Raw genomic sequence first — 27421 nt, forward strand, 5'->3', positions numbered from 1 at the left:
AACAGTCTACTCGTAGAGCCCAGAATACCACAGTGAGGCTGGAGTAGAAGAGGCAGCATCCTTGCTGGGCTCTGAGAGAGGAGCATCCCATAGCTACAAAGGTAAGGCAGAAGAGAGTCAGACTGAAGATATGGCATGGGAAGGGAGCAGAAAGAGCGCTCAGATGTATTCTTGAGAAAATACTGTCGTGGAAAGAAACAAAACCCTCTCTGAGACTCAGACCTCCAGAATTAACTAACCGAGCATCGCACTCCTGAGCCCTTACCTGCACCGCACCTTTTGGGTGTGGGCATGGATTCTTCAGCGCGTAGTGACGAGCCGCTTACAGTTTGCTGGAAAGAGCAGTCCTTCCGAGGCCGTCCCTTGTTCTTTAGCCAGGTGCTGGAGTTTCCTTGGCATGAGGCCGGGCTGCTTCTGGACTCATCAGATTGCCAGAGCCTCAGTGATTAAGGCTTTAACTAAAGGAATCAATCCTAGGCTGTGAGAGTCATGTGACTTGGGAGGAGAGCCTCCAGTCTCCTCCTGGTGAGGATGGAGGGAGTCTCCCTGAACCTTCTGGAGAAGCTGTCCTGGTAAGGTGTCCCTGGTGTTGCCATGGCTGCCAGCTGCTTTCTTTCTGTTATGACCAGAAAACCAACCTCTAGGGGAAAAGGATTTCAGTTAGACTCAATTGTTCCTGACTGCCAGACAGCGGTGGCCCTGCCACCTGCATGTGCCAGGCTGGGACTGTCCCTGTGCATCTGATTCGCAGGTGGAGAAGTGAAGCTGTGTGGTCTCACTGTGGTGTCAACATTATACCTGGGATTCAAGGTGGCCCTCCTCTCATGCTTCACACCTCAGCCCTGCTCCTGGATGCTCTGGGGGAGGGGACAGCGTGGTGCTGGACTCCTGACTTTATCCCCCCCTCCCCCCCCCCCCACTGCTGGCTTAGGATGTTGATTTGACTGGCTACTGTCTTCAGCTGGATCTTGGGTACAGATTGGCAGTCTCCTCCGAGATGTTGAGTGGTCACAGACTGATGCTCATTCTTTCCTGGGTGTGGGTACAGGGGCTGGGAAGACCTGCAGCAGGAACCATTTCTGTTCTTGCTGCTGTCTGACTCTGGCAAAACTTGGCCTGCATAGTTGATTTCTGAAGATTCTATCAGATCTCCAGCCGATCTCAGACTGAGGACCCTTGATCTATACTTTTGTTCAGAAACTGTAGAGTTCCCTGAAGGGATGGCAAACAAACCTCCTACCCCAGTGCCTTCTGAGATCCAGTGGAACTCTTTTCTGGCTCTGGAGGTTTGTTTCTGGTTTCTCAGGCTTGCTGTCGGGGAGTAGGTGTGACATCAGGTATTTGGGGACACCCTTGCTTTATCTGCTCTTAGATCTACTAGGTCACAGCTGAGTGGGCTGAGTCTGGTCTCTGAGTGTACTAGCTTGCGCTCCCTGGCTCAGAGGCTCTGATTCTTTAAGCAAATGGGAGGGACCTCTCTTTGTATGAGGGCCTCTCTTTGTGTGGGGACCTCTCTTTGCATGCTCCTGGGAGAGTCTTGACCTGTGTCTGTGTCTGGATCTCCCACTGGTCTTAGAATTCCCTGGCGGGCTGTGCAGGGCTGCTCTCTCATCTGGCTGTCCGGTGCTGCTGACGGGAGTCTCTTGTGAGCATCCCTGAACTATTTAAGATACTGGCAGTGTAGATTCGTTAGAGAGTGGCTGCTCCGCAATTAATTGAATAGACAAAATTATCTCAGAAGTTAGTCCCTGAGCATTTGGGGAATTTTCAAGGGTAATTTATTTAACTTTTTGCTGAGCTTCAAATTTAAGAAACCATGCCAAGTCTTTGTGTATGTGCGGTTGTGTGCATGTGTGTGTGTGTGTGATTTTTTTGGACATGTGCAGCTGCTTCTTCATGAACAATGGTGTTATTCTAGGGCTATTAAAATCTGGAAGCCTGAAATTCTATTTTAATCTCTTCTCATTGTCAGTGATTAGTTTTTTTTAAAAAAAATTAAAAATAAGGAAACCATTTTAAAGGGAGCTCATTCTAAAATTCTGACCAGATGAAACAGGGCAGCCTCCTTGTGGGGACTCTTAGGGACCAGGAATTCATCAAAGTAGTGATAATTGATACCCAAAGAAAGAAAGAGGGGTACCTGTAGCCCCTGCCGCTCCCAGAGTAGAGGCCTCAGCCCCACTGCCTGTCACTGCTTCTGCCATGGACCTCAGTACACAAGGTCACCTGGTTGCCTTTAGCCTGTGCTACCTGGTTGATTTCCCCCAGAACTGTTTGCGTTAAAGGTCAGCAGAGAGTGAGGGGTAACATGCTGTTTGCAGATAAAACTAACGGCGCTTTGCTGGCCTCTCCGGAAAGACTGTATTTGAGGGATGTAGCTCAGTGGGTAAGTGTTTGCCTGACAGGCACAAAGCCCTAGGTTTGATTCCTAGCACCTCATAAACCGGACATTGTGTACTGTAATCTCAGCACTGGAGAGGTTGCGGCAGGCAGGGGATAAGGAGTGCAAGGTTATCCATCCTTCAAGAAGACCTATCTCAAATCAAGCAAACAAAGATCGAGGGTTTTTTTTATTTATTTATAAGATTGCTTTTTGTAATCACAAAGTATCCCAGGGAAGAAATTTAGAATTGCAAATAGTCTACTAAAAGCTTCAAAGCAAACAACAGCAATGGGTGGCCCGTGATAAATGTGTGTCCTGGTCATCTGTCCTTTCTGGACTGGGGAGACTGATGGAAGGGGTCACCCCTTGGGGTCAGAGGTCTGATGAAGTGTCCACTGGTTAGCCTTGGGAGCACTCATCCGCCCTGGCCCTCTGTCCTCTGGGATGGTGAAATCAGCACTGCGTGGCGGGTGAGTGTGGCATTCGTCACGCGTTTAAGCATTCTGTTATTTATTTGCCTGGCGGTCACAGAGTAGCGGCTCACATTTATCAGGCCCTTGGTGTGCATCACTGGGCACTGTTCCTGGGGCTAGGGCACACGAGTTTGTATTCTTCACCCTGCTGGATGAGACAGGAGCGTGATGGATGAGGACACCAAAGCACATGGAAGTTACGTAGCCTCCCCAGCTGCATGGTTGTGAAGTGGCTAAGCTGGGGTTTGAACCCAAGCTCTTCACCTCCATGAGTGTGCCGCTCTAGTTGGCAGCCGCATGAAGTTGGGAGGCTGGGGCCTCAAAATAAGGCAGACAAAATAAAATCTCATGCACTAGCCAACTTTATTCAGAACGCCAGTCAATTAATACTCTGAGGGTTAAGAAGAGTCACCTGAGTAAAGGCTACAATCACAGGGACAAAAACCTGGTTTTCCACGGAGACATAGAAACAAGTAACACTAGCCAGCTGTGGTGAATCAGAGGTACGCTCACTCCTGTCCCTCCGCCTGGAAAGGGCGCAAAGACACCTTCCAAGAACAGCTGTGTTACGGAGGAGCAGAGGTCACCAGACTCCGGTCTTCCTCACTCAGACCTTTCTCACAAGGTCCCAGCAATCTCCTCACAGAGCTTCTTTCATGGGCCTTGTCCCCACACACGAGTATTTGAACATTTGCATCCTGTTCTTCTGGGGTAGATTAGGAGGGGAGACTTGCGGTATTGAGAACGCATGCCCTTTATAGGAATGTGTTAGGGCCCATGTACCCTTGCTCTTGCCTGCTCCAGCAGTGCCCCCGTGACTCTCTGTGCCTCCATACGCCTGTCTCTGAGCATATAGACTCTAATTTAAAGGGTAGCTAGCTTAGCGTGATGATAGGGACACAACACTGCAAGAAGTTAGAGACTCTAGGACTGCTTTTGTTGTGACCGTAAGGAGAGCTGTAGTAATGGGGATGCCAACAGCTATGGGTGGCTGTGCCCTGCTGGAACCAAGCACATTGCCCATCTTGCTGTGGCATCCCCACCCCAGGAAGTGAATTCAGACCCAGCCATTGCTGGCATCTCTTGAGCAAGCAGCAGTAGCCTATGCTCCCGCAGCCAGTGTGAAGTGCGATTGGAGGGAGGCCTGGGCTGTCAGAATCAGAGCCTGCTCTCTTCACTCCCATCTGCCCCGACCCAGAGAGCAGTCCTGGTTGGCACCACACTACCGCTCCCTGCCTCGGGCCAAACGTAGGAAACCTGCGTCTTAGGTAGGCTAGTTGATCGTTTATTTAGAACAGGTTCTTAAGGACAGATTGTGTAGTAGCTATGACAAATGTCCCCATTTCCTCCGATCCTGAGCTGTAGACAAGTACCCAGGAGAGGAGGGATAGCAGGTGTGGATCCCAGTCCAGTCCCAGGCCTCCTGTGTGGTACACTGGGACCAGCTGCTCCTGCCCTGCCTGCCTGCCTGCCTGGCTATCTTGTTTGCGTTGCTCTTGCTACCCTCCGCTATGCGGTAATGGACTTGCCTGTGTTCAACCTGAAGGGGTCACGGTGGCTGACTTGTTAAAGGAGGATAAGAAGAAAAGGAAGTTCTGCTGCTTTCGACGACGCAGGGCTAAAGATCACGGTAACTTGCTGAGGTGGACTTGCTCTTTGGAAGCTTCTTGCCTGACGTTCCTGGTGCTCTCTCCTCTCACATTGGCTGCATGTGTGGTGTGGTTCTTTCGGAAGATGCCTATGTTGTTATTAACTTGAGTTCTCCGATGCCTGACCTTGCTGTGTTCCTCTTTCTTTCCCCTCAAATGTGTGGCATTGCCACGATGGCATCTTTTTGTCTGGCCTGTCCCTATTAAGAAACAGCTGAAGCAAGTGAGGCAGCTCATTTGATTCACTGTGAATATTCTTAGCCTGGAAGACACACTTCAGAATGCCATTCCTTAAACGATGCTCTTAAACTGTTTAGAAACGCTAATAATGAAGAAAAATAAATTCTAATAATGTTATTTGACTGTTTTTCCCCCCAGGATGCATGTTTCAAATTTCTCTAGTCTCTGGCTCATCTACCCCAGGCCGTGCTAAAGCTAGTAGTTGCAGATCAAAAAGACTGAAATCAAAAAAAAAAAAAAAAACCAAAAAACAAATCTGGGGAGACACGCATCTGTTCAGTGAGAAAGTCTTATTTGGGAAACAGTTAAATATAAAGTTATGTCTGAAATAATGTTGATTGCTCCCCTCACCCAATCCCCCAACCCCTTGGCAAAGCAGTTAGAGCCATTATCATATAGATTTTTATGGCTCAAGCTGGGTCCTTGCCCAACTATCTGTGAGTCACTGCTGTAGTTAGACAACAGCACCGGCTTTGCCTGGATATACCTACCAGCTTTGCCAGCCTGGTGCTAACACCAAAACGGACCCCAGTCAGGAAGAGGGAGAAGCTTGAGAAGATATGGACTGTGGGGACAAACAGCCAGATGCTAGGACAGAGGAGGGTCACAGTGCATGGTTTTCTCCGAGTGGTTACCACTTTCTGCAAGAATGCTGAGCTCAGAGGTTAAGAGAAGTGGGGCGGTCTGATGGAGGCTGTGTTAGGTACCTGAAGGAGGGCAGAATCATAGGACTGTCACATGGAAAGCACTTGGCCCACAGTGCCCCAAAAGAGGATGAAAGGACAAACTCTATAATGCTTAGACGTCAAGCCAACGATGGATCTGACCTGTTTGGCTTTAGTCTTTATAGTGAGCTGATGATCAAGAGGGTGCTTTGGTGCTATTCCTAGGGGAGATACCGGCAAGAGGAGTGAGCCCTTCCTTGGCCCCACCCTCCTCAATAGCAGCTTGGGCTCCATGACATACTAAGGATGCTTGTGAACGTCTGTTTTCTGTGATAAACAGAGAAAGGAAACTGGTTTCCTTGCATGAGAAATGGCCTCACATTGATGGGAATAAGGATCAGCTCTGCCGGTGACAGTGGGGCAGGAACCTTGCTAGGATGGTTGCACCTGTAGTAATAAGAGCGGCGGGGCTGCGTCCCCGGCACCCGGCCGCCCCCACGGCTAGCTTTACCCAAAATAATTACACGGACACTGTATTCTTTTAAACACTGCTTGGCCCATTCTCTTCTAGGCTAATTCTCACATATTAATTTAGCCCATTTCTAATCATCTGTGTGTAGCACCCCAAGGTGCGCTTACCGGGAAGATTCTAGCCTATGTCCATCCTGGGTCGGAGCTTCATCCCGGGAGCGGGGCATGGCGGCTCTCTCAGGCGTCTGCTCCCGAGAGGAGAGCTGTGGAGTCTGAGCTCACTTCCTGTTCCTCCCAGCGTTCTGTTCTGTTTACTCCTCCCACCTATCTTCTAACCAATAAAATGGGCCAAGGCAGTTCCTTTATTAGCCAATGACCTTCCTCCATCATGCACCACTTTTCCCACTGTTACAACAAAAGAGTAGTTTTCTAGGCCCAGTTCTTGCTTTAGACCCGGAGACCTTGGTCTGACCTTGACCCACATTTCCCAAGATGAGTATGGCTGCCTGTGTCAACAACATGTATTCGCACAAGCATGTTCCAGTACCTTCGAGGGCCACCCGGGACCTCTGGAGTTTATCATGCTTGTCACAGCACGGCATTGCTCATTCTTGTCATGAAAATGATACGAAAACAGAAGAACTTGAGGTCAGCTCCCTTGCTCCTCGGGAAGGGAACCCAATTCTGCCGCTGATCAGTTGTGTGCCTCACTCACCTCTTGCTCTGCCCCAAACCCCAATTCCTTGAGAAGCTTTGCCATCACAGAGGGAATGCTGAAAGGAATTCCCAAGCGGGAAAGAAAAGGGGACTGGAGAGGCGGCTCAGTGCTAAGCTACGTGCACATACGGCTCTTTCAGAGGTCTGGAGTTCGGGGTCCCCTGCACTGACATGGTATAGCTCATACCCACATGTAGACCCAGCTCCAGGGCATCTCATGCCCTCTTCTGGCCACTTGCACACACGAGACTTACATTTGCACTTCACACACACACACACACACACACACACACACACACACACACCTGTGCAAGCTGCTGTTGGGGGTTCCAGAAGAAGAGGGGGCACTCACTGTGATTTGTAAAAAGCTGCCTTTGGGGGCTGCTGTGGCCGAAGGATTCAGGTTTCCTGGGCTGGCTTAAGCCCTTCAGGAACCACTCTATGTTGTGTTCTATTTCCTGAACATTGGGCTTGGAGAGGGGACTCAAGAGTCAAGTCCTCTGTGCAGGCAGCAGGACCCCTGACTACCCAGGAGGGTGGCGGACAGTGGGGTGCTGCTTGGGTCCTGGGCTCCATGAAGAGCTTGGGGAGTAGCAAGAGACTCCTCTCAGCTGCTGGTACTGAAACCAGATTTTCTTGCTGATAGCAGGTCAGAGGTAAATGGATCCGGGAGGAGATACTGTCTTACCGCTCAGGTAACTAAGCATAGACACAACAAACACGTGTCCCGAGTTGAGCCCTAGGCTTTCTTGACCTCTCTTCTGGAGTCTTTGAGCTCACGGAAAGAAATGATCCGACATTAGCAAGGGAATGCCATTCCCAAGTGCTGCCTGCTAGAACCCGCTCATAGACTGGTTTATCAGCGTGTGTGCATGCGCATGTGTGTGCCTGCCTCTTAATTCATACATCTCACATATTTGGCTGAGAAACATCTACAGAGTGAAAGCTGATGGGGGAATTCTCTGTACATTGGTTAAAGATGCTCCGTGTTGACCCAGCCTGAGAAATGTTGGTCCTTCACTTATTTTATGGAGTGCAGTTCACAGCGGCAGCCAGGCCCAGGACTGTGTTAAAGAGTGTAATCCCAGTCCCAGTTTCTACTCCTCTGGCTTCTGCTTCTGACACCTGTGCCCGAGTGTGCCTGGACTTAGCTGCTAAGCTTTCCACAGTTTCTTGAGTGTCTGCAAAAGGAAAGGGCTCAGGGATTTCCCTTTGTGCCCTTGGGAAACACTCTGACCTCTGGGTCTGAGTCGGGTCCCACCTTCATCCATGTGGTGAGCTTTACCTGTCTCCTAAGCAGGGACTGAGTTTTGACGCGTCCTTGTTCAGGGAACTGCCTGCCCACAGGAGCAAGGCTTTCCTGTGGGTGAAGTAATCGCTGTGATTCTGCCCCAGGAACAAGATGTACACGTGTTTAGGTGGGGGATCTCTGAGCCTCCAGGCACTACCAGGTCAATTTTTACATTCTGCTACTTCTGAGGATCCTGATTTGGACATAGGGTTCAGAGATCTCAGACCTAGGACTGCAGTCAACCCTGCTCTTAGCTCCAAGACCGTTTCTTCCTACTTCTTTTGCTGGCTTATCTGGAACTTACCGCCTGCACGTTGACTTCAGTGAAACTCAGGTATCAGATCAACTTCCTTAGACTAAGTGACGCTCCTAGATTTTGAAAAGTTTCTGTGTGTGGCCTGCACCCGGCCATAAGAGCTTGTCTTCCATGTGTTGTAAAAACTTTAGTGTGAGCTGTGACACTAACCCTTGATTCACAAGGAGGGCAGTAGGAACTGTTCCATACTGTGGGGTTTAGGTGGCTTCTATGTAAGTGCTGAGGTGGAGAGTTTAAACCTGTCCCGGGCCTGGTGGCTGGGCTCAGTGTGGCACCTTCTTTTCTTGGAAGCATCTGGGCTGTCAGACTTGTCTCTTAAAATCACCTACTGGCTTTCTCTGCATCTACAGGAAGCAAAGGCTCCGTGCAGTAGAGAGACCTGGCTGCTCAGCCTTGTGCTCCTTCCTGGTTCCTGAGACTCTGCACCTGGCCCACCCCCGGGCACATCATGCCACAGCACACTGTCTCAAGCCTTTTCTTCTCCCCACAGCTAGCATGCCCACCAGTGAGACTGAATCTGTGAACACGGAGAACGTAAGTGGTGAAGGCGAGACCCAGGGCTGCTGTGGAAGTCTCTGGTGAGTGTGGAGGCTGCCTGTCCTCCTGGCCCCACAGTTTAGAGATGCTAATTCGGAGGAGACACCCCAGAGGGCATAGGAGTCTTCAGGCTCTGGTAGAAAAGTAGCTGGTCTCTAACAGGCTGCCTCCATCCCTTTGGTGCCCCTCCCCTGTACCAGGGCTGTTGGGGGCATCCCAGCATCTCGCATACCTCTGCCTAGAAAGTTGTCCTGCTAAGATAGAGCCTGGGGAGTGTGCTCCTTAACCCAGCCACCTGCTGTGTTCATTAGGTGCTGGTGGAAAAGAAGAGGCGCGGCCAAGACTGGGCCCTCTGGGTGTCGGCGGTGGGGGTAAAGGCCGAATTCTCCTTCCGGTTGGGTTTGGCATCTGTGCTGTGAAGGAAGAGCTTGAATGGCCGAGTTGCTGACTAGAATGTGCCACATACTCAAATTTTCTTTCATCCGTGGGGCCTTCCAACCTCATCTCCAGGAGCTGATCTGGAGGCCCCTCCCTCCCCTGTTCACAGCCCCTTGTTCTGGAGCCATGCCTGCACTACCCTTTCCTGACCACAAGGGGCACCATCCTATTAGGCTTCCAGGCTTTCTCTAGATGATTGGGCTGCAGTAGCAGGGATTGGGGGTGGTGGGCACTGTGCTAAGAACTGCCTGCTTTGGGGAGCCCTGTGCTGTTTGGATTTGTTTGCTTCCCGCCTGTGTCCTTTCCATCTCATTCTGGTAAAGTCCAGGTGTCATTTTTAAGAGAACTCAACCTCATTTGGGGCAGAGTTTTATAAAAATGGCACACTATATTATATGTCATAATGGCTCATGGAGTGATTTCGCCTTTGTTCTCTTCCTGCTCTGCCCTCCCAATGACGTGAAGTAGGCTGGGAATGGATTTGCCATCCCCATTTTACAGACGAGAACACTGGGCTTTTAGGGCGTGCTATGTCCTTATCCTCACCCATTCAGTGATCAGGGGAGCCGGGATGCGGTTCAAACAGGAGCAGCCTTGCTACTGTTGAGTTGGGGGCTGCAGGCGAGAGAGGCCCTCCTGGCTTCCTCTGGGGTGACAAGAGAAGAACCCCACCTCTGGGCTCTCAGGGGTGCTGCTCCGCCCCCTCTTGGCAATACTAGTAGCACTTGAACATTTGCTCTGCCCTTAACCAGCTGGCCGGCTGTAGCACGGGGGACCAGAGTTCTGGCTTCTGTGCATGGCTTCAGCCCTCTCTGCTTCGGCAATTGGGAGCATATGCTTAAGCCTTCTGAAGGGGAGTCTGAACGTTGTTTTCTTCCCTTTCAGTCAAGCCATCTCAAAGTCCAAACTCAGGTCAGTATCATCTTTCCATTTTTATCCCCCCACCCCCTCACCCCATGAGCTTGTGTTGGACTTTCTATGTTATGTTTTAAATTCTAACTTTTACATGGAGTTAATTGGTCTAGACTTGAGTTTAACCGTGAACCCCAAATTCCAGTCAGTCTAAGTATTACCACCCTGCCTTGGGGGAAGCAGGACAGGGGAGTCAGAGCCTGTAAACCAGCAGAGCGCAACACACAAGCAATGTTCCGCCTTCTTACCTACCCTCCCACTACTGCTCACAGGTTTTCCCTACAAGACAGTCCAGGAAGACATCTAAGGCACCTGGTAGTATTCCGTTCCTTGACCTGGATGCAGGCTATGTGTTCACTTTATAATGTCATTGAACCCTGTGCCTGCATTTTATGTACTTTCTTCTATGTATTCTTTATCAATTACAGCATTTTCCTGCTATATACAAACAGTAGGCCAAGCCTAAATGTAACACCCAAACCTGTAGAAACTCTAGAAGAAAACAGGAAAAAGGGATTGTGACCATGGGTTAGGTGAAGATTTCTTAAAATTCATTGATCCATGTTAGAAAAAAAAGTGATAGATTGGTTCCCCATAAGAATTAAAGCTTTTAGCCGGGCGGTGGTGGCACACACCTTTAATGCCAGCACTTGGGGGGCAGAGGCAGGCTCTGTGAGTTCGAGGTCAGCCTGGTCTATAAGAACTAGTTCCGGGACAAGCTCCATAGCTACAGAGAGACCCTGTCTTGAAAAACCAAAAAAGAATTAAATCTTTTGACTTTGTTTTATTATAAAATAAAAAGATAAGTCACAAACCTGATAAAAATGTTTGCAAACCATATTTGATAAAAGACTAGTATCCAATATAGAGAGAATTCTATGTAAAGATAGTGTCAATGACAGAACAGCCATGTAAAACTAGGAGGAAGGTTCCAGCACTCAAGTCAGAAAGAAGAGAAAAGCATGCTATAGAAGCATGTGAAATGAACATGGTTTACCCGGAAAATGCAAGTTCAACAATACTACTGCATACTGATACAAGTAGATCAAATTCAAATGTCTAGTGATGCCAAGTTCTGACAGGGATGCTGGCAGGTATTTTTGTGCAGCGCTGGCAGGCATGTTAAATGACATAATTCTTTTGGGAAAGCATTTATTAATTTTTCACAATTACATTCAAGATATGGCATAGCAGTTCCAACTCTAAGGTACTGATGTAAGAGAAAGACATATGTAATAATTATACGTGTTTATAGTGGTTTGAGCAGATCAATTGTGATTTATCCATAAGGTGCAGGACTTCTCAGTGATAGGAAGAAGGGAAAACAATTCTGAGAAGGTCACTGAGATGGCTGAGTGTTGAAGGTGCCTGCTGTGACCTGAGTTCTACCCCAGGACGTACATAAGTGGAGGAGAAGCAGCCCAATAGAGTTACTTAACCACCACACAACACACCTCATGTGCATGTATACATACACAATAACGTTAGGTTTTTAAAAATTACTGATAATATAGCAACACTGATGGATCTCAAAAGCATTTGGGTGAGAAAAAAAGCCTCAAAGGGATGCCTATCATGATTCTGAAACAGAACAATGGGCATAGAAGGCAGACCAGCAGTGTTGCTCTGGGGATGCGGTCCATGAGCGAGCACAGAGTGATGGAAGTGTCCTACAATCTGACCAAGTGTAGACATAAAAGGAATAAACTTGCCGCGTGTAAATCGTATCTCAACCTGACTTTGAGTCAGATTTTAGAGTTGTTTTGTTGGTCTCTGTTACCAGACCATAGAAATGCTTCCGAATCTGTCCCTACTTCTCATCTTCTGTCTCAGCTTTTGACATCCCTTCCCAGATCCACACCCCCTCCGCCATGACTCAGTGACCATACCATACTGTCCTGTTTTCATAGGTGTCTTGCCTTGGTGCCTTCACCTCCAGGGTCTTTGGCCTGATGTCTCCTCTCGGGAGACTTCCACTGCCTGTGGAGAGCTCTTGCTCATTAAGATCCAGCCCAGCTCTTTGCTTTGCAGACAAGTACTTCTCCCTGGGCCCCACCTTCCGTCTGGGGCTGGACATGTGTGAATTTGCAGTTATCATTTACCAGTAACGCTTCATGCGTATCAAGGCCAGCAACCCTGGAAAAGTGCCTTTGCAACCCCATTTTACTAGCACCAGGCACCCACATAGCCAGTGTTCAGGAATGCAGGCTTCCTACCATCCACACATAACTGAGCCCAGGGGAGTCCAGCCAGTAGTGTTGTATGTTTCCAGGGGATATGACACTGAGTCTTCTAGATGTTGTAGTTGCTCGTACCTTGTCACTACTGTGCAAGATAAACCCACCATGCATAGCCTTTTGGGACCACCTTACTTATGTGTGTAGGGTCACGTGTCCCGGGAGAGCTCAGCTATAAGCTGTTAGAGGCCTCGGAAGAGTTGTCTGTGCTGCTCATCCTGCTTCCAGATGCTCTTCGTCCCATCGGAAGCTGCAGAGCAGAAGAAAGCACAGCACAACTTCCCGGGTCCAGGTCTATGTGAAACCGCCCAGTGCCCATCCTTCGCTGGCTTCCTGGGTTGCAAGAGTTTAGCACAGCCACACAGTTGAGTAAGCAGCCTAGATGTCCCTCCTGAGTCATGCCTCTAGAGGAAATGCCCTCTTGATGGACACTGAGACAGCATGGCCAGAAGAGAAGGGACTTGAGACCCGGCTGGTTCTTCCCTGCATTCCAGGTTGCTGAGCAGCAGTCTCTGGTGCCTAACTGTCCCCTTATGACAAGAAGATTGGGAGTGTTTCCCAAAAGGAGACAGGCGAAGGGAGAAAATGTCTTCCCTAATTACAAACAGAGACGGAAGGTGGGCGGGGACATGTCACGTGTCTGTTTGGTTCTGTTGGTTTTATTCTTATGAAAACACAATTCAATATTGGATCTGCTCCTAAAGGTATATTTTGAGCATTGCTAGTTAGAAAGGGCACCTGATGACTCAGCCTGAGACACGCGTCCCACTCGGCTTTGACACTCACGAGGCCCCAGAGGAAAGGCATAAACACTTCCCTAAAAAGAGAGTTTCGGTCATGGGTGGCTCTGCCACCTAATACGTTCTGATAATGATAAGCTGCTACACAGATACATATGATAAGCTGAGTGGTTCTGCCCCTCTGCCCTTAACAGATCATGTGCCCTATGGCACCTACAAGATCTCTGGGTGTGTCCCAGTGCAGTCTTGAATCTGCACGTGAGTCTGTGGAGATCTAGATTCTTTAGCCCACTTGCAGGCGATACATGCACGTTATATACCCACTGCTTATGTCAGATCCTGGAGTTATTCATAGCAGCAGGGAAGTGATAACAAAATCCATCCAGGATGCTTCTGTTGAGAGCTGCATGTGAGGACCAACAGTTTTTATCATGGGGTCTGTTCACGCCTGTGCTGTAGCTCGTTCTTTCCGTCCTAAGCCGTCTAACGCGAACCTCTCCTATTGCTCAGTGAAGTTTATTGGCCTCTGAGATGCCATCTTTGTCCGTGGTCTAGGGAGCAATGGTTTGCTTGTTTTTCAGCCGGCGCTGGCGTCGCTGGAACCGATTCAATCGCAGGAGATGCAGGGCTGCCGTGAAATCTGTCACGTTTTACTGGCTGGTGATCGTCCTGGTGTTTCTCAACACTTTGACTATTTCTTCCGAGCACTACAATCAGCCCGACTGGCTGACACAGATCCAAGGTACGGCAGGAAGGTGCTCTTCTTCTTTTGTTCTGGATTAGAGATGCTCACAGACAATTGCTATTCGGTATTATCCAAGCGAAGTGTAATGGGGTAGTAGAACATTCATTCCAGTTAGAATTAAGAAGTAGTAGAACAATTCAGACTCAGCGAGCCCCACCCCAGAGAAGGTGTCTTGCCTGCATTATGCAATATCAGCTAACTTACACCACAACCTTGAGATAGCCCAGGACCCAGGAATTTTGGAGCTGATACATACCTCTCCCTGGCACATTGGAAGCTTTATCCCCACTTTAGTATTTTTGGTAAGTGATTTCGATTCTGCAGCTTTGGGTGGCCAGAACTGGGGTGCATGGAGGTCATCCCCGGAAGAGCCCTTTCTAGACTGGACAGTTTTGAACTCTTGAGTTGTCTTTCTGTATATTCGTTTCTGCTGCCCTCAGTCCACAATGTTTGTTGCTACTGACAAATTTTTGGGACTTTGGAGATGGCTCAGTAAGTAAAGTGTCTGCTGTACGAACATGAAGGCCTAAGTTCAGATCCCCAGACCCGGTCACCCATATGAAAAGCTAGGCATGGCAATATATGCTTGTAACCCCAGCTCTGTGTGATGGACAGATACCAGGGGGTCACTGGGACCAGCCTGGGTTCAGTGAGAGGCCCTGCAACAAGGGACTAAGGCAGGGAGTAGTCAAGGAGACCATGCAGCATCTTTATTTGGCTCCTGCACATGTTCACACACACACACCCCGCACACACACACATGCTGATTAACCACACATATGCACACGTGAACACACACATCACACTTCCGCATACACAGAATATAAATCAATGAAAATAAAAACCGACATTAGGATGCCACAAGTGGTCACTCCTCAATGTCAGATTTTATTATTTTTCTTTATTTATTTTCTCTCTATATGGGGGAAAGTATGTGTGTGCGGTGAGGGTATTAAAGAAAAAACTAACGTGTGGTCTCAATGCACAATCTTAAAGGTTTAGCATTGGGAGGCTCAGGGACTCATGTGATAACTGTCTCTACCATTCATAGTCAATGAATTGGAGGCCCAGAGAAAGCGAGTGACTTCTCCAGACTCACATCTGGGTTGTGGCCAGCAGCAATAAGGATGGCCCCTGTCACCAGCACAGCAGAGAGGCTGGGGCGAGGCCTTGCCATGTCTGCCGTGGGCAGTGATGGAAAGGAGGTGGTGGGAGGGTGAGGAACATGCCTGTGCTTTTTCTTTCCAGATATTGCAAACAAAGTTCTCTTGGCTCTGTTCACCTGTGAGATGCTGGTGAAGATGTACAGCCTGGGCCTCCAGGCCTACTTTGTCTCTCTCTTCAACCGGTTCGACTGCTTTGTGGTGTGTGGGGGGATCACCGAGACCATCCTGGTGGAGCTGGAGCTCATGTCTCCTCTGGGGGTCTCTGTGTTCCGGTGTGTGCGCCTCCTGAGGATCTTCAAAGTGACCAGGTAAAGATGTGGGCACTGCACTGGTGTGTGCTTGGTTGAGGTGATGGTCTCTGGGTTTACCCCCCGCCTTGTCTTGTAGGCACTGGACTTCCCTGAGCAACTTGGTGGCATCCTTGTTGAACTCCATGAAGTCCATCGCTTCGCTGCTGCTGCTGCTCTTCCTCTTCATCATCATCTTCTCCCTGCTGGGCATGCAGCTGTTTGGTGGCAAGTTTAATTTCGATGAGACCCAGACCAAGCGAAGCACCTTTGACAACTTTCCCCAGGCACTCCTGACTGTGTTCCAGGTGAGCCCTCCCCCTCCCCCACCCTGGAAGCTCTTGTGAGTGGAAGTCAGAGAGCCAGAACCTTTGCCTTTCTTGGATCTGCCTACAACTCAGTAAGACACAAGGATGCCATTTTATCAATCATTCTCATCCCATGGTCCTCTGGGGCAGAATTTTATGTCATGTAACTTATTTTACAGTATCTTCCACTACCTGTGTGATATGACAAACCAAAACACTTTTGTTTGGTCTTATGAGATCTCTGGAAACTAGACTCTAAAATCCTCTTGTCATTCATTAGTTTGTTTGCTTTTTTTATATCACTAGGCATGTTTGTAATCCATTATAATAGATCAAAGCCAAGAAGTGAATTTGAAAGCTGTATCTGGAATTTCTTGATATGTAGTCAGAGGAGTCTGGGTGGTAGGGGCTGTGCCAGCCTCTGCCGTTGGCTTGCAGGCTCTGAAGATAGTGTCCTATGGGGGCCTGTCACTGGAAAAGCAGCACGCAGTGCTACCTGTGGGCTGGGGTATACTGAGCCCTCCTCCCGTGCTCTCAGCTGGGCCCCTGCTGTGGTCAGAACCTGACCGGTTAGCTCCCCGTGCCATCCACCCCACCAGATTTCTCTGTGATAACAGCAAACATCTAAACATCTAGTCCTGAGGAACAGACCGGACGCATCACGGGAAGGGCAAGAAACAGGTATTATAGTGGCTTTCCCTGGGCTCGCATCTGTGACTTTGATAAGTCACTTGTCCTTTTCTGAAGGAGCACAGAGTCTAGAGAGAATGATCTGGAAGGTCTCACATGGTCGTTTGAGATTTACAGAATCACAGAGTAAACGTTCTTCTCACAACCATTTTCACCCCCAAGAAGTTTTTTTTCTAATAACCCTACGTATATTGGTGTGTTTGGGCATTCATGTGTGTGTGTGTGTGTATAAATCAAACTATCGCTTGTAATGAATTATAAAGAATGAAAAAAACTTTATGCCTAAACACTCTCACTCTCTCACTCACACACACAAAATTAAAAATAAAAATAAATTTAAAAAACTTTAAAGAGCATATTGTTGGTAAATGTACATTTTCAACATTTATTAAATATAAATAAAAATTTGCATACTAATCTATATAATAAATAAAGAAGTCTTGGGGCTAGGTAAAGTTGGTAAGAACCTGCCACATATGAGGACCTATGTTTGGGTCCCCAGTACCCACATAAAAGGCTGGGCATGGCAGTTCCTACTAGCAATCCCAGTCTGGGGGGAGGACAGTAGAGACAGGAGGGTCCTGGAGCTCATTATCCAGACAACCTAGCCAAATCAGTAAGCCCCAGCCAGTGAGCCTGTCTCAAACCACAAGGTGAAGAGTGACTGATGAAGACACCCGAGACCTGCTTGTATACCGTATGAACATGTACAGACACATACAACACACACACACTGAATACTGAAAAATATACAGCATAGTCATCAATTTTCAAATTAATGATATTTTGATTTTATAATCATCCTCTCCTAGAATGTTGGTTAATGTAAATATGTACTCTACAAAACAGCAGAAGTATGTTTAAAGTCCTGTACAGAAACGTCTGCAAATTCTACCGTATTTTATATAACAAGTTGTTGTGTTGTTGTTTTTACAAACCTTCGACTGAAACAGAAGTTTTTAAAATCAAATATTCGAATACAGTCCAGTTCAAAGTTACCCTACTGTGAGAGCGACCTGGAGAGGAGCTGTGCTAGGAAAACAGTGTATGGCTTTGTTTTCTGCAATTAAGCACATGTGTTTCTGTAAGAGCAGAAAACCTAGCATGTGCGGTAGAAATGCTGCTGTTCGCAGCCTGCAGGAGTCTGCAGTCCAGGCTGCAAGAGCCCAGGCCGCGGGAGCCCAGGCCGCGGGGTTCAGGCAGGGTCCATTGGCACTGTATGGGATGAGAGTGTGCCCAGTGTTCAGTGGGCATGCTGTGAGTTCAGTCCTAAGGCTGACGGACGTTGTGCAGTGCAGCTTGGGTGACTGCTTCTAGGAGCATCTCAGGCTCATTGAAGGTTTGATTTTTGAACTCATCTTTGTTTGCTGTGTGTTCAGAAACTTTTTACTCTTTCCAGAGCCTTTATGACCTCCTGCCACTTAAGTGACTTTGTAGGAAGTCACACCACACAATTTGAAACCCACAATAGACTGCAGTCTTTCTTTAATAGTGGCTGCTGTTTAGTTACTATTTTTTTCTGATTTCTTTCAGGAAACACATGTTTCCTTTTCTTGCAATACATTTATATAGCACAAAATATAAGTGTTACAAAAAGATACAAAGTGGCAATCCTCCCACCTGGTCACCAGTTCTTCCTGGGTGGTAACCACTCCTCACCAGGGTCCCTAGTACTCTTAGAGGGTTGCTCACGGTCATCCCTCCTGCTTACTGTAGAGAGTTGGCACAGGGGGTCGCCTAGTCCACATACTGTCCGGAGCCTTGTTTTATTTTGTTTTCATCGTTATGAAATGGGCCACCTACTTGACCCATAGAAGTGACACCCTCCTTCCAAAACCATCATAACGATGGGTGTGAGCTGCCATTGCTTGCGTGACCAGTCCCTTCCCAGCGCTCTGGTGGATGCGTCTGAATACACAGGATACACTAGGCGTGTGTGAGAGAGCAGATGTGCAGATCAAGTCCTCCATGTGGGACTTCTGGGCAAATGGCCTTCCTCGTATCTGGTCCCCTGACAATGCTCTCCTTATAGTGGAATTTATTTACCCTCAGGCAGCAGCATGGAGGCAGCCTGTGCCTCCCTCCTTCCCTTTGCTGAGGTGGGTGTTTATCCTTCATAATTGCTGCCAGCCTGACAGGCGAAATGGTGTCTCTTTGTAATTTTCTCAGGAATGAAGTCAGGAGCCTCTTTTCTAATTATCTGCCCATTTGCTGTCAGATTCTGGTTTGCATAGAAGATACACTCTCTTCCAAGGGGGGTAGCATTTTAAAAACTGCAGTCTGTATTTCTCTGAATGGATTTCAGAATGGACTGGATTACCAGGTATCATCAATAGAGAAGATTACATTTGAAACTGATTATTTCCACCCGAGATAGTTTATACACGTTCATGTGACAGAATTTTCTGATCTGAAAATGGATAAAGTTCCCTGTCTCTGAAGGCCATTTGCTGTGTGGAATACTACATACTGAGTAAGATGAATGAGAAGAACCTACAGTCAGGGTCTCCAGGAATATCACTGAGTGGAGAAAAGCCAGTTGTAGACATATGGTATGCTTAAAAGCATAAGAAAAGATACCAGTGGCCCCTCTCTCTCATTCCCTCCCTCCCTCCCTTCCTCCCTCCCTCCCTCCCTCCCTCCCTCTCTCCAGCTCTGTGTGTGTGTGTGTGTGTGTGTGTGTATGTGTATTTTAATCTATAAGTAAAGGCACCAGAAAAACAAGTAACAACATCACTAAAAACAACACAAGAAAATCACAAGAGAAAAACAACCGGGCAGTGTTGGTGCATGCATTTAATCCCAGCACTTGGGAGGCAGAGGCAGGCGGATCTCTGTGAGTTCAAGTCTAGTCGACAGAGTAAATTTCAGGACAGGCTCCAAAGCTTCAGAGAAACCCTGACTTGAAAAACCAAAATAATAATAATTATGATGATGATAAATGTTGAAGCTTCAACAGGATAGCAGATGGATCCATTTCATTGTGAGCTGGGCTATGAAAAACGCTGGAGGTCAGCGTTACCAGTGGCCAAGGAACTCTGGCATAGAAGCTGTAGTTTGAGGCATCTGCCCGTGTCTGACCCCAGCCTTGTCTTCTCAGATCCTGACAGGCGAAGACTGGAATGCGGTGATGTATGATGGCATCATGGCCTATGGAGGCCCATCCTCCTCTGGAATGATTGTCTGCATCTACTTCATCATCCTTTTCATCTGTGGTAACTGTATCCTTTGGAACTACTGGGACTGTGTGATCCCCAGCATTGTCTTGTTCTCTCTGAATTTTCTGGTGCTTGTGATGATGGGAGCAGCTTTAGGGGTAAGAAAGACAAGTGCCTTCCCCTTGTTAGCTCCATGCTGCCTTTCTCTCCACATGGCCGATGGGAGCCGTATAGTCTGAGTCACACAGGAACAGGCGCCAATACAGGTGCTGGTAGATAAAGGGTGTCGTGTCACACAGGACAAGGAGGGAAGCCTGATGGTTTATGTCACTGGGAGGTCACGGCTGCATCCATGTCACCCAGTGAGAGCCCCTGGTAGATTGTTGCAGTCTTTTTTTGTTTGTTTGTTTTTGGTTACAGTGTTTTTCTGTAGCTTTGGAACCTGTCCTGGAACTAGTTCTTCTAGACCAGGCTGGTCTCGAACTCACAGAGGTCTGCCTGCCTCTGCCTCCAGTGCTGGGATTAAAGGCGTGCGCCACCACCGCCTGGCTGGATTGTCCCGGTCTTGCTTTGCTCACTTGTGTTCTGTATCATGGCATGCGACCATTCTCTGGCTTGTTGAGTCCTCTTCCCTTCTGAGGTGGATCCTAGACCTCAGCAGCCCCTTCAGGGCCTTGTAAAGTTTGGTTGTTGTGTCTCTCTTCTCTCTAGCTTTTCCATGCCTAGCACAGGCCCTACCATATGAAGAACCTTCCTACATGTGGCAAATAAGCATGTGTACAGACACGAGCGCCCATGTAATAAGCATGTGTACAGACACGAGCACCCATGATATAGCATGTGTACAGACACGAGCGCCCATGTAATAAGCATGTGTACAGACACGAGGACCCCATGTAATAAGCATGTGTACAGACACGAGCGCCCCATGTAATAAGCATGTGTACAGACACGAGGACCCCATGTAATAAGCATGTGTACAGACACGAGGACCCCATGTAATAAGCATGTGTACAGACACGAGGACCCATGTAATAAGCATGTGTACAGACACGAGCACCTCATGGAATAAGCATGTGTACAGACACGAGCACCTCATGTAATAAGCATGTGTACAGACACGAGTACCCATGTAATAAGCATGTGTACAGACACGAGTACCCATGTAATAAGCATGTGTACAGACATGAGTACCCATGTAATAAGCATGTGTACAGACATGAGTACCCATGTAATAAGCATGTGTACAGACACGAGCACCCCATGGAATAAGCATGTGTACAGACACGAGCGCCCATGGAATAAGCATGTGTACAAACACGAGCGCCCATGGAATAAGCATGTGTACAGACACGAGCGCCCATGGAATAAGCATGTGTACAGACACGAGCACCCATGGAATAAGCATGTGTACAGACACGAGCGCCCATGTAATAAGCATGTGTACAGACATGAGTACCCATGTAATAAGCATGTGTACAGACACGAGCGCCCATGGAATAAGCATGTGTACAGACATGAGTACCCATGTAATAAGCATGTGTACAAACACGAGCGCCCATGGAATAAGCATGTGTACAGACACGAGGACCCCATGTAATAAGCATGTGTACAGACACGAGCGCCCATGGAATAAGCATGTGTACAGACATGAGTACCCATGTAATAAGCATGTGTACAAACACGAGCGCCCATGGAATAAGCATGTGTACAGACACGAGGACCCCATGTAATAAGCATGTGTACAGACACGAGCGCCCATGGAATAAGCATGTGTACAGACATGAGTACCCATGTAATAAGCATGTGTACAGACACGAGCGCCCATGGAATAAGCATGTGTACAGACACGAGCACCCATGTAATAAGCATGTGTACAGACACGAGCACCCCATGGAATAAGCATGTGTACAGACACGAGTACCCCATGTAATAAGCATGTGTACAGACATGAGTACCCATGTAATAAGCATGTGTACAGACACGAGCACCCCATGGAATAAGCATGTGTACAGACACGAGTACCCCATGTAATAAGCATGTGTACAGACACGAGCGCCCATGGAATAAGCATGTGTACAAACACGAGCGCCCATGATATAGCATGTGTACAGACACGAGCACCCCATGGAATAAGCATGTGTACAGACACGAGCGCCCATGTTCTCCACCCTTCTGATTTAAATTTCCTACTATGAATGAGTCTTTAGTGGTCCAGATCCCTGGAGTCCATCCATCTCCGTGTTCCCTAGCTCTCCACTGGACTTTCTTGAGGGTGGAGACCCTAGTGCCACCTGCCCTGCTGTGTCCTTAGGGGCAGTGCTTTTCTCTGCATGCCCACCACATCTCTGAGTCCCCTGGGCTCAGTTCTAGTGCCCTATCCTCCAGGGAGCTCCTCTGAATTCACCTCAGACTTTGTCCATGCCTGTTGTTGGTGTGCAGAGTTCACTGTCCACTGAGCTTCAGTGGGCAGTCCTCTTCCTCCCAACCAGAGGACAGCTTCATGGGCCAGGAGTCGCACAGAGGCCTGTGAGGACATTGTTTAATGGATGGGTTTCCTCCAGACTGATGATAGCCTCTCCGGAGCCTCCCGCCACTGCTCTCTGGTTCCATGTTGAAGCTCTTTGGAGTGTATATCACCATACTCGGTCCTTAAAGAGCCTCTTATGTTGTCTGTCTCCAACTGGACCAGATGCTCTGCTATATCATGTTTCCTCCCGTCCCCAGTGCCCAGCAGGGCTGGCCTGCCCGAGGTGCTCTGTCTGTCTTTCTGAATGAATCCACAGCACACCGCTGTTTAGGAAGTCGGAGCCATGCCTCCGGATGCAGGTGATATATGATCCAGATTTGCACTCCGCTTCCTGCAAGTTTAGTGTCGTTCCAAGGCCAGGAATGGGATTATCTCTTCATGAGATCCATTTAGAGACGTGCTTGATACAGCTCTTGCCAGGGCTGACCCTGTCTAAGCCACCATTGCAAAGCCTGTCTGAGGAGCTTCTTTGTTTCCCATGCTATCTCCAGCCCAGGGCAGGTGCTTTCCCCAAGTTTCAGCATGTTTCTGTCCTCTTGAAAGACTTCAGCATGGCATCCATCATAGCAATCTTACCACTAGGCCCTTGTTAGCTTTCACTGATAGATGTGTTCAGCAGCCTGCCTGGAAGTTTCTAATACACAGGACACACGGGGCCACAGTCTACTGCTCCTGTCTTCCTGCCCACAGCCCTGCTGTAGGCTGAACATCAGGCTTAAGGAAGCAGCCACCCAGCACAAGACCTTCTCGCAGATGACCCTCAACTCCCTAGGCTCCTCAGTTCATAAATACTAGTGAATAAGGATGTAACCACATCTTCTGACTCCAGGTTCTCATTAGAAAAACTTTTGTTTTTCTAAAAGCTCTACGAAACACAATATCAGTTTTATAATTTCAAAACTTAAAAGCTTATTTGCCTGATACATTACCATTTGCAAAATTATGTTCAACCCCGAGTCTAGTTGCAGTGGGGCCTTCAGAACCCAGCCTAGCCACCCCTGGCAGGAGATCTAGCTTACCATCCACAACGGGTATCCACAGACTGAAGAGTGAAGGAACTGACCACAGGCTCATGTTAGAGGGGAAAGCCTCCTGCTGTTTCGTGCGATGAGATTATTGCAATCACATGTGGCCTTTGAAGGCCTCTGGTTTGTGAAGGAATCCCTTGAATGTGTGTGTCATAACATGTGCTTTCAAAGAGAAGAAATCACACTGCGCTCCATGAAGGTACAGCAGTACATAAGTGAGGAGACAGTAAAATGTGTGTTTCAGGGGGTCTCTGTGGATATCCAGGAGAATAGGTATCTGTGCTTTTCCCTTGTTTTTAAAGGTGGGATTTCACCAGGTTCTCCAGTTGTACTGAGTATCACTCTCGGGTCAGTCACCCACTCCCAGCCGCCACAAGCAGAGAGGTGTGACATTGCCATTATCAACTGCTGCAGTAAAAAACACGTTGTCCCTTAAGATTTTCAAATCAGATATCCTGCTGAACGTGTTCTTGGCCATTGCTGTAGACAACCTGGCTGACGCCGAAAGTTTGAACACTGCTCAGAAAGAGGAGGCTGAAGAAAAAGAAAGGAAAAAAATTGCCAGGTAATCCTGTTTGCACTGAGGCGTTTCCCGGAGGTGCTAGGAGCGCCCAGCCATGCTGCAAGGGGTGCTAGGGACTCAGCCATGCTTCCCAAGAGCTGAGGCGATTATGGGTGACCACGTGGTACCAGGTGAAGAGAAGGGACTCCTGGGTAGAAGCCAGGCGCGTGACTCTTATCCTCAGAGTGAAGAACAGAAGTCACGCATCTCTGCACTTAAAGAATCCCTGCAGTGAGTTTTGGCGTCGTGAATTAAATGTTACGTCCGGTGCTGATTAGCTCTCGGCCGAGGATTTTAATAAGATGAGCTGTGGAATGGCTCCGTTGCATTCAATGAACAGGAAGCCCCGGGTGTGTGTTGCCCTACCGTCTTGTCATCAGTGTTTCCAGTTGAGTTCTGGTCCCTCTTCCAGTACTCTTGATTCAGGATCCTGGCTACCCCTTCAGTACACAGCAGTGTGGTTATTCGGTTTCTTGTGGTCTTTTCTCTGTAGAAAAGAAAGCCTCGAAAACAAAAAGAACAACAAACCTGAAGTGAACCAGATAGCCAACAGCGACAACAAGGTATGGTTTCCAAAATAACTTCTCTGTGTTTCAGAGTGATTCTGTACCACTTACACCGTGGAAGCATCTTTGAGTGGGACATTCCGCTGTGGAAAATACAGCCTATAGTACAGGAACTGAGGTTTCTGATTGAGTTAGAGAAGGAGCTGATTTGTCAACATTATACCATGGGATATGGACATTCGAGGAGTTGGGTGACTTGTTTTGTTTTGAATTGCAGCTACATGGTCAGATGTAACCCATGGTTGTGATTCTATTAGTGTCTCCTTAGTGGGTGTTTCAGTCAGGGTTTTAGTAGACGACTGTTCCCAGACATGACCTTGGAGTCCAGGTGTGCTGAGAGGCTTCAAGGCTGCACTCTCAGCTTCATCACGCTGATGAGAGTTCTGGACATTTCTGTGATGTATTTGTTCATCAAATTGATAAATCCTGAGTGGAGAGTTGCATATCAAACACTAGACTGCCTCCATATATCACAGTCTAGCCGAGAGACAGGAATCTAGATATGGTTCTCACATGGTGTATGTGCTTGCACTGGCATAGCAAAAGGAGAGTTACGGACACTGCCCACTAACTGGTACCCGAGCAGTGGCCTATCTCTTTCCTGCTCTTGGGCCTTTTGACTGAAGCAGAATCTCCAACTGCTATCTCTGTACACGTATGCGTGCATGTGAGCACACACACACACACACTCACACACACACGCACATGAACCCTCATATTGCCGAATGGTAGACTGGCCCTCTGACTCTGGCCCTTTGAAGCACATTAAGTCAGCATTCCCTCTCCCGTCCTAGGTTACAATTGATGATTATCAGGAGGAGACTGAAGATAAGGACCCTTACCCACCCTGTGATGTGCCAGGTATGTGGGGCAGAGAGACCCAAAGGTTTGAAGATAGGGGACAAGAATTCCTCACACTGGGCTGCTGAGCCCACCAAGGCCATGGCCCCATTGTCTTAGAGAGCAGATTAGCTCTGTTTTTCCCCAAAGTCACAGACAGCACAGATGGACCTAAATCCTGGGTTGCGGAAGAGGAAAAGGGACAGATAGGCACAGCTCTTGTTGGAGAAATGGTTGTTGGGAGTCAAAGCCTGAGGACAAGCAATGCCTGTGACCGGAAATCCACAGACCTTCCAGCTAAAACTGAGCAAGGGGGTGGTGGGGAACCAGACAGATGTTGGGAGGATGGCAGGGACGCTCTCACCAGTGTCTGTGGCCATACTGTGCCCTGGAGGATGTCTCCTGCCCATGTTTCATAGCTCAGTGCACCAGACGTGGATGGGTGTTCCACCCATGTGCGTGCAGCCTGTACTCTGAAGGAAAGGGGAGGTTTCGGTTGCTGGATGTTGTCAGTGTGTAAGCCACATTTTAATGCGACATTGAGAACAATAGTTCAGACCCATATGTAATCTTTCACACCTATAAAAACCATTCCATTTAAAGTAGGTGAAGAGGAAGAGGAGGAAGAGGAGGATGAGCCTGAGGTTCCTGCTGGTCCTCGTCCTCGCAGAATCTCAGAGTTGAACATGAAGGAGAAGATTGCACCCATCCCCGAAGGAAGCGCTTTCTTCATTCTTAGCAAGACCAACCCGTAAATACTTTCTTCCTAATTCCATCACTGCCCCCTCTCTACAGTGACTCTTGAGGGTAGTGAGGGTGGAGTAAAGAAAAGTGGTTCACCGCCCCCCTCTGATCCTGAGTGTTCCTGAACCCCACAAGTTCCCCTCAACCCCTCCTCTCTTCCTTGCCTTAGACATTCATTTAACCTGAGGAAGTATCCTGTTCCCGTGGGGGTGTGACAGAGTCCTGGAAGGAGCCTGCTCTAGAATCCCTACCCCCACCTCCCTGCACGGGAAGAGCCATAGGGCAGTGTCTAGCTCTGTAAGGTGTTATGATGGGGTCCATAGCTCTCCTGATGTGTACACTGGCCACCTCTGGCACCCTTTCTTAACTAGTAGATCTTGTCTTTTTTTTTTTTTCTGAGACAGGGTTTCTCTGTAGATTTGGAGCCTGTCCTGGAACTAGCTCTTGTAGACCAGGCTGGCCTCAAACTCACAGAGATCCACCTGCCTCTGCCTCCCGAGTGCTGGGATTAAAGGCGTGCGTCACTGCCACCTGGCTGAATCTTGTCTTAATATGCTTTGTGGAATAAGAATTTGGTCTGCAGGTTCTGCACAGCATCTTCATGTTCAGATCCTTCTAGGTGATTTTCCCCCCTGATGAGTTTTATGGTATTGCTCACAGTGCTTTATAGGGTGTACATGTTTGACTCAGCACTATGAAAATGCTTAAAATAGCATTTCTCATATTAAAATGATAGGTGCTCCCCGGGGACATGGGGCTGACTCATAGACTGGGGGAGGAAGAAGTCTTGTTTACTAGCGGGTTTCTAGGTTTAAATCGTCTGGGGTTAAGTGGGCTGCCAGGGGAATAGGTAGCTCCTGGAAGGTTTCTAGAAGAATTGCCGAAGTTCTTGGCTGTCAGGAAGGAACACTGTGTGATTCACAGGCCCTGCTGAGACTCGGGTGGGAAGCAAGGCAGGCTCAAGTCCTTAAAACATTGACAGTTTCATGATCTTTACAAAATTAATTTGTTGATATTGTGTGTGAATGGAAGAGGGCACATGTGCCACCGTGTGTAGAGTTGGAGGACAGCTTTCCAGGTGTGGTTTTCTCTCCGCTTTGTGTTGATTCTGGGGTTAAACTCAGGCTGTCAGACTTGCATGCAAAGTCTTTGCCTGCGCAGTTATCTGGCCCACCCTGATGATCTCTATACAGCTCCTCACTGAGCATCCTTTAAAAAGAAATCAACAGAAAAGACTGTGGTGCTGTTGGTGGTGCCTGTAGTGCGTGCGTGCGTGCGTGCGTGCGTGCGTGCGTAAGGAACGGGTTCATTTTCCCAGAAGACAAAAGTACCCTTGTCCTCATTGTCTTAGAACGTCTTCTCCAGGCCCAGCTACTACAGTGTGCAAACCTTCCAGGAAGTGTACAATGCCGAGTAAGCCAAGATGGGGGAACTTGAAATGAGGGGTCACCATCATATAAAAGTGACTTAGTTTGGAAATTAAGTTATTTTTCTCAAGGGAAAAAGTAACTCTTCAGATCTGAATATTGAGAATAGGATGTTTTGACCCAGCCCCATGGCACCGCAGGGGAACAGGAGAGGTTCTGATGCTCTCCACGAGCCGTCATGAAAGACCTGGCTCTGGGTTGAGAGACCCAGCTGCCCTGCTTGCTTCTCGGGGTTGCAGGATTCAGTGAGAAATCCATCACAGAGTGCAAAGAGAGCCTTGTGTGTGAGCAGACAATACAG

The 27421-nt window shown here is 48.3% G+C and overlaps 1 protein-coding gene across 16 annotated transcripts in view; it reads left to right on the forward strand.

The window, feature by feature from the left end:
• Positions 1–27421, forward strand: part of Cacna1d (calcium voltage-gated channel subunit alpha1 D) — a 309902-nt gene that overhangs the window by 213209 nt on the left and 69272 nt on the right. For 10 of the 16 annotated variants that reach the window (XR_005975392.1, XR_005975393.1, XM_041662363.1 and 7 more), the window contains 11 exons: positions 8696–8783; positions 9054–9113; positions 10066–10092; positions 13651–13811; positions 15063–15288; positions 15368–15575; positions 19366–19486; positions 23432–23546; positions 24037–24106; positions 24904–24970; positions 25553–25700. Coding sequence is in view for 14 of the 16 variants with exons in the window: in XM_041662363.1 (XP_041518297.1) it covers positions 8696–8783; positions 9054–9113; positions 10066–10092; positions 13651–13811; positions 15063–15288; positions 15368–15575; positions 19366–19486; positions 23432–23546; positions 24037–24106; positions 24904–24970; positions 25553–25700 (1291 nt within the window). In the remaining 2 variants the exon portion in view is untranslated. The remainder of the gene's footprint in view (positions 1–8695; positions 8784–9053; positions 9114–10065; positions 10093–13650; positions 13812–15062; positions 15289–15367; positions 15576–19365; positions 19487–23431; positions 23547–24036; positions 24107–24903; positions 24971–25552; positions 25701–27421) is intronic. The other 6 variants (XM_041662368.1, XM_041662370.1, XM_041662372.1 and 3 more) reach the window with 2 other exon arrangements.

Source organism: Microtus oregoni, unplaced genomic scaffold, assembly GCF_018167655.1.
Source record: "Microtus oregoni isolate MIOR12 unplaced genomic scaffold, Mior012 000013F_ref0000133, whole genome shotgun sequence".
NCBI lineage: Eukaryota > Metazoa > Chordata > Mammalia > Rodentia > Cricetidae > Microtus > Microtus oregoni.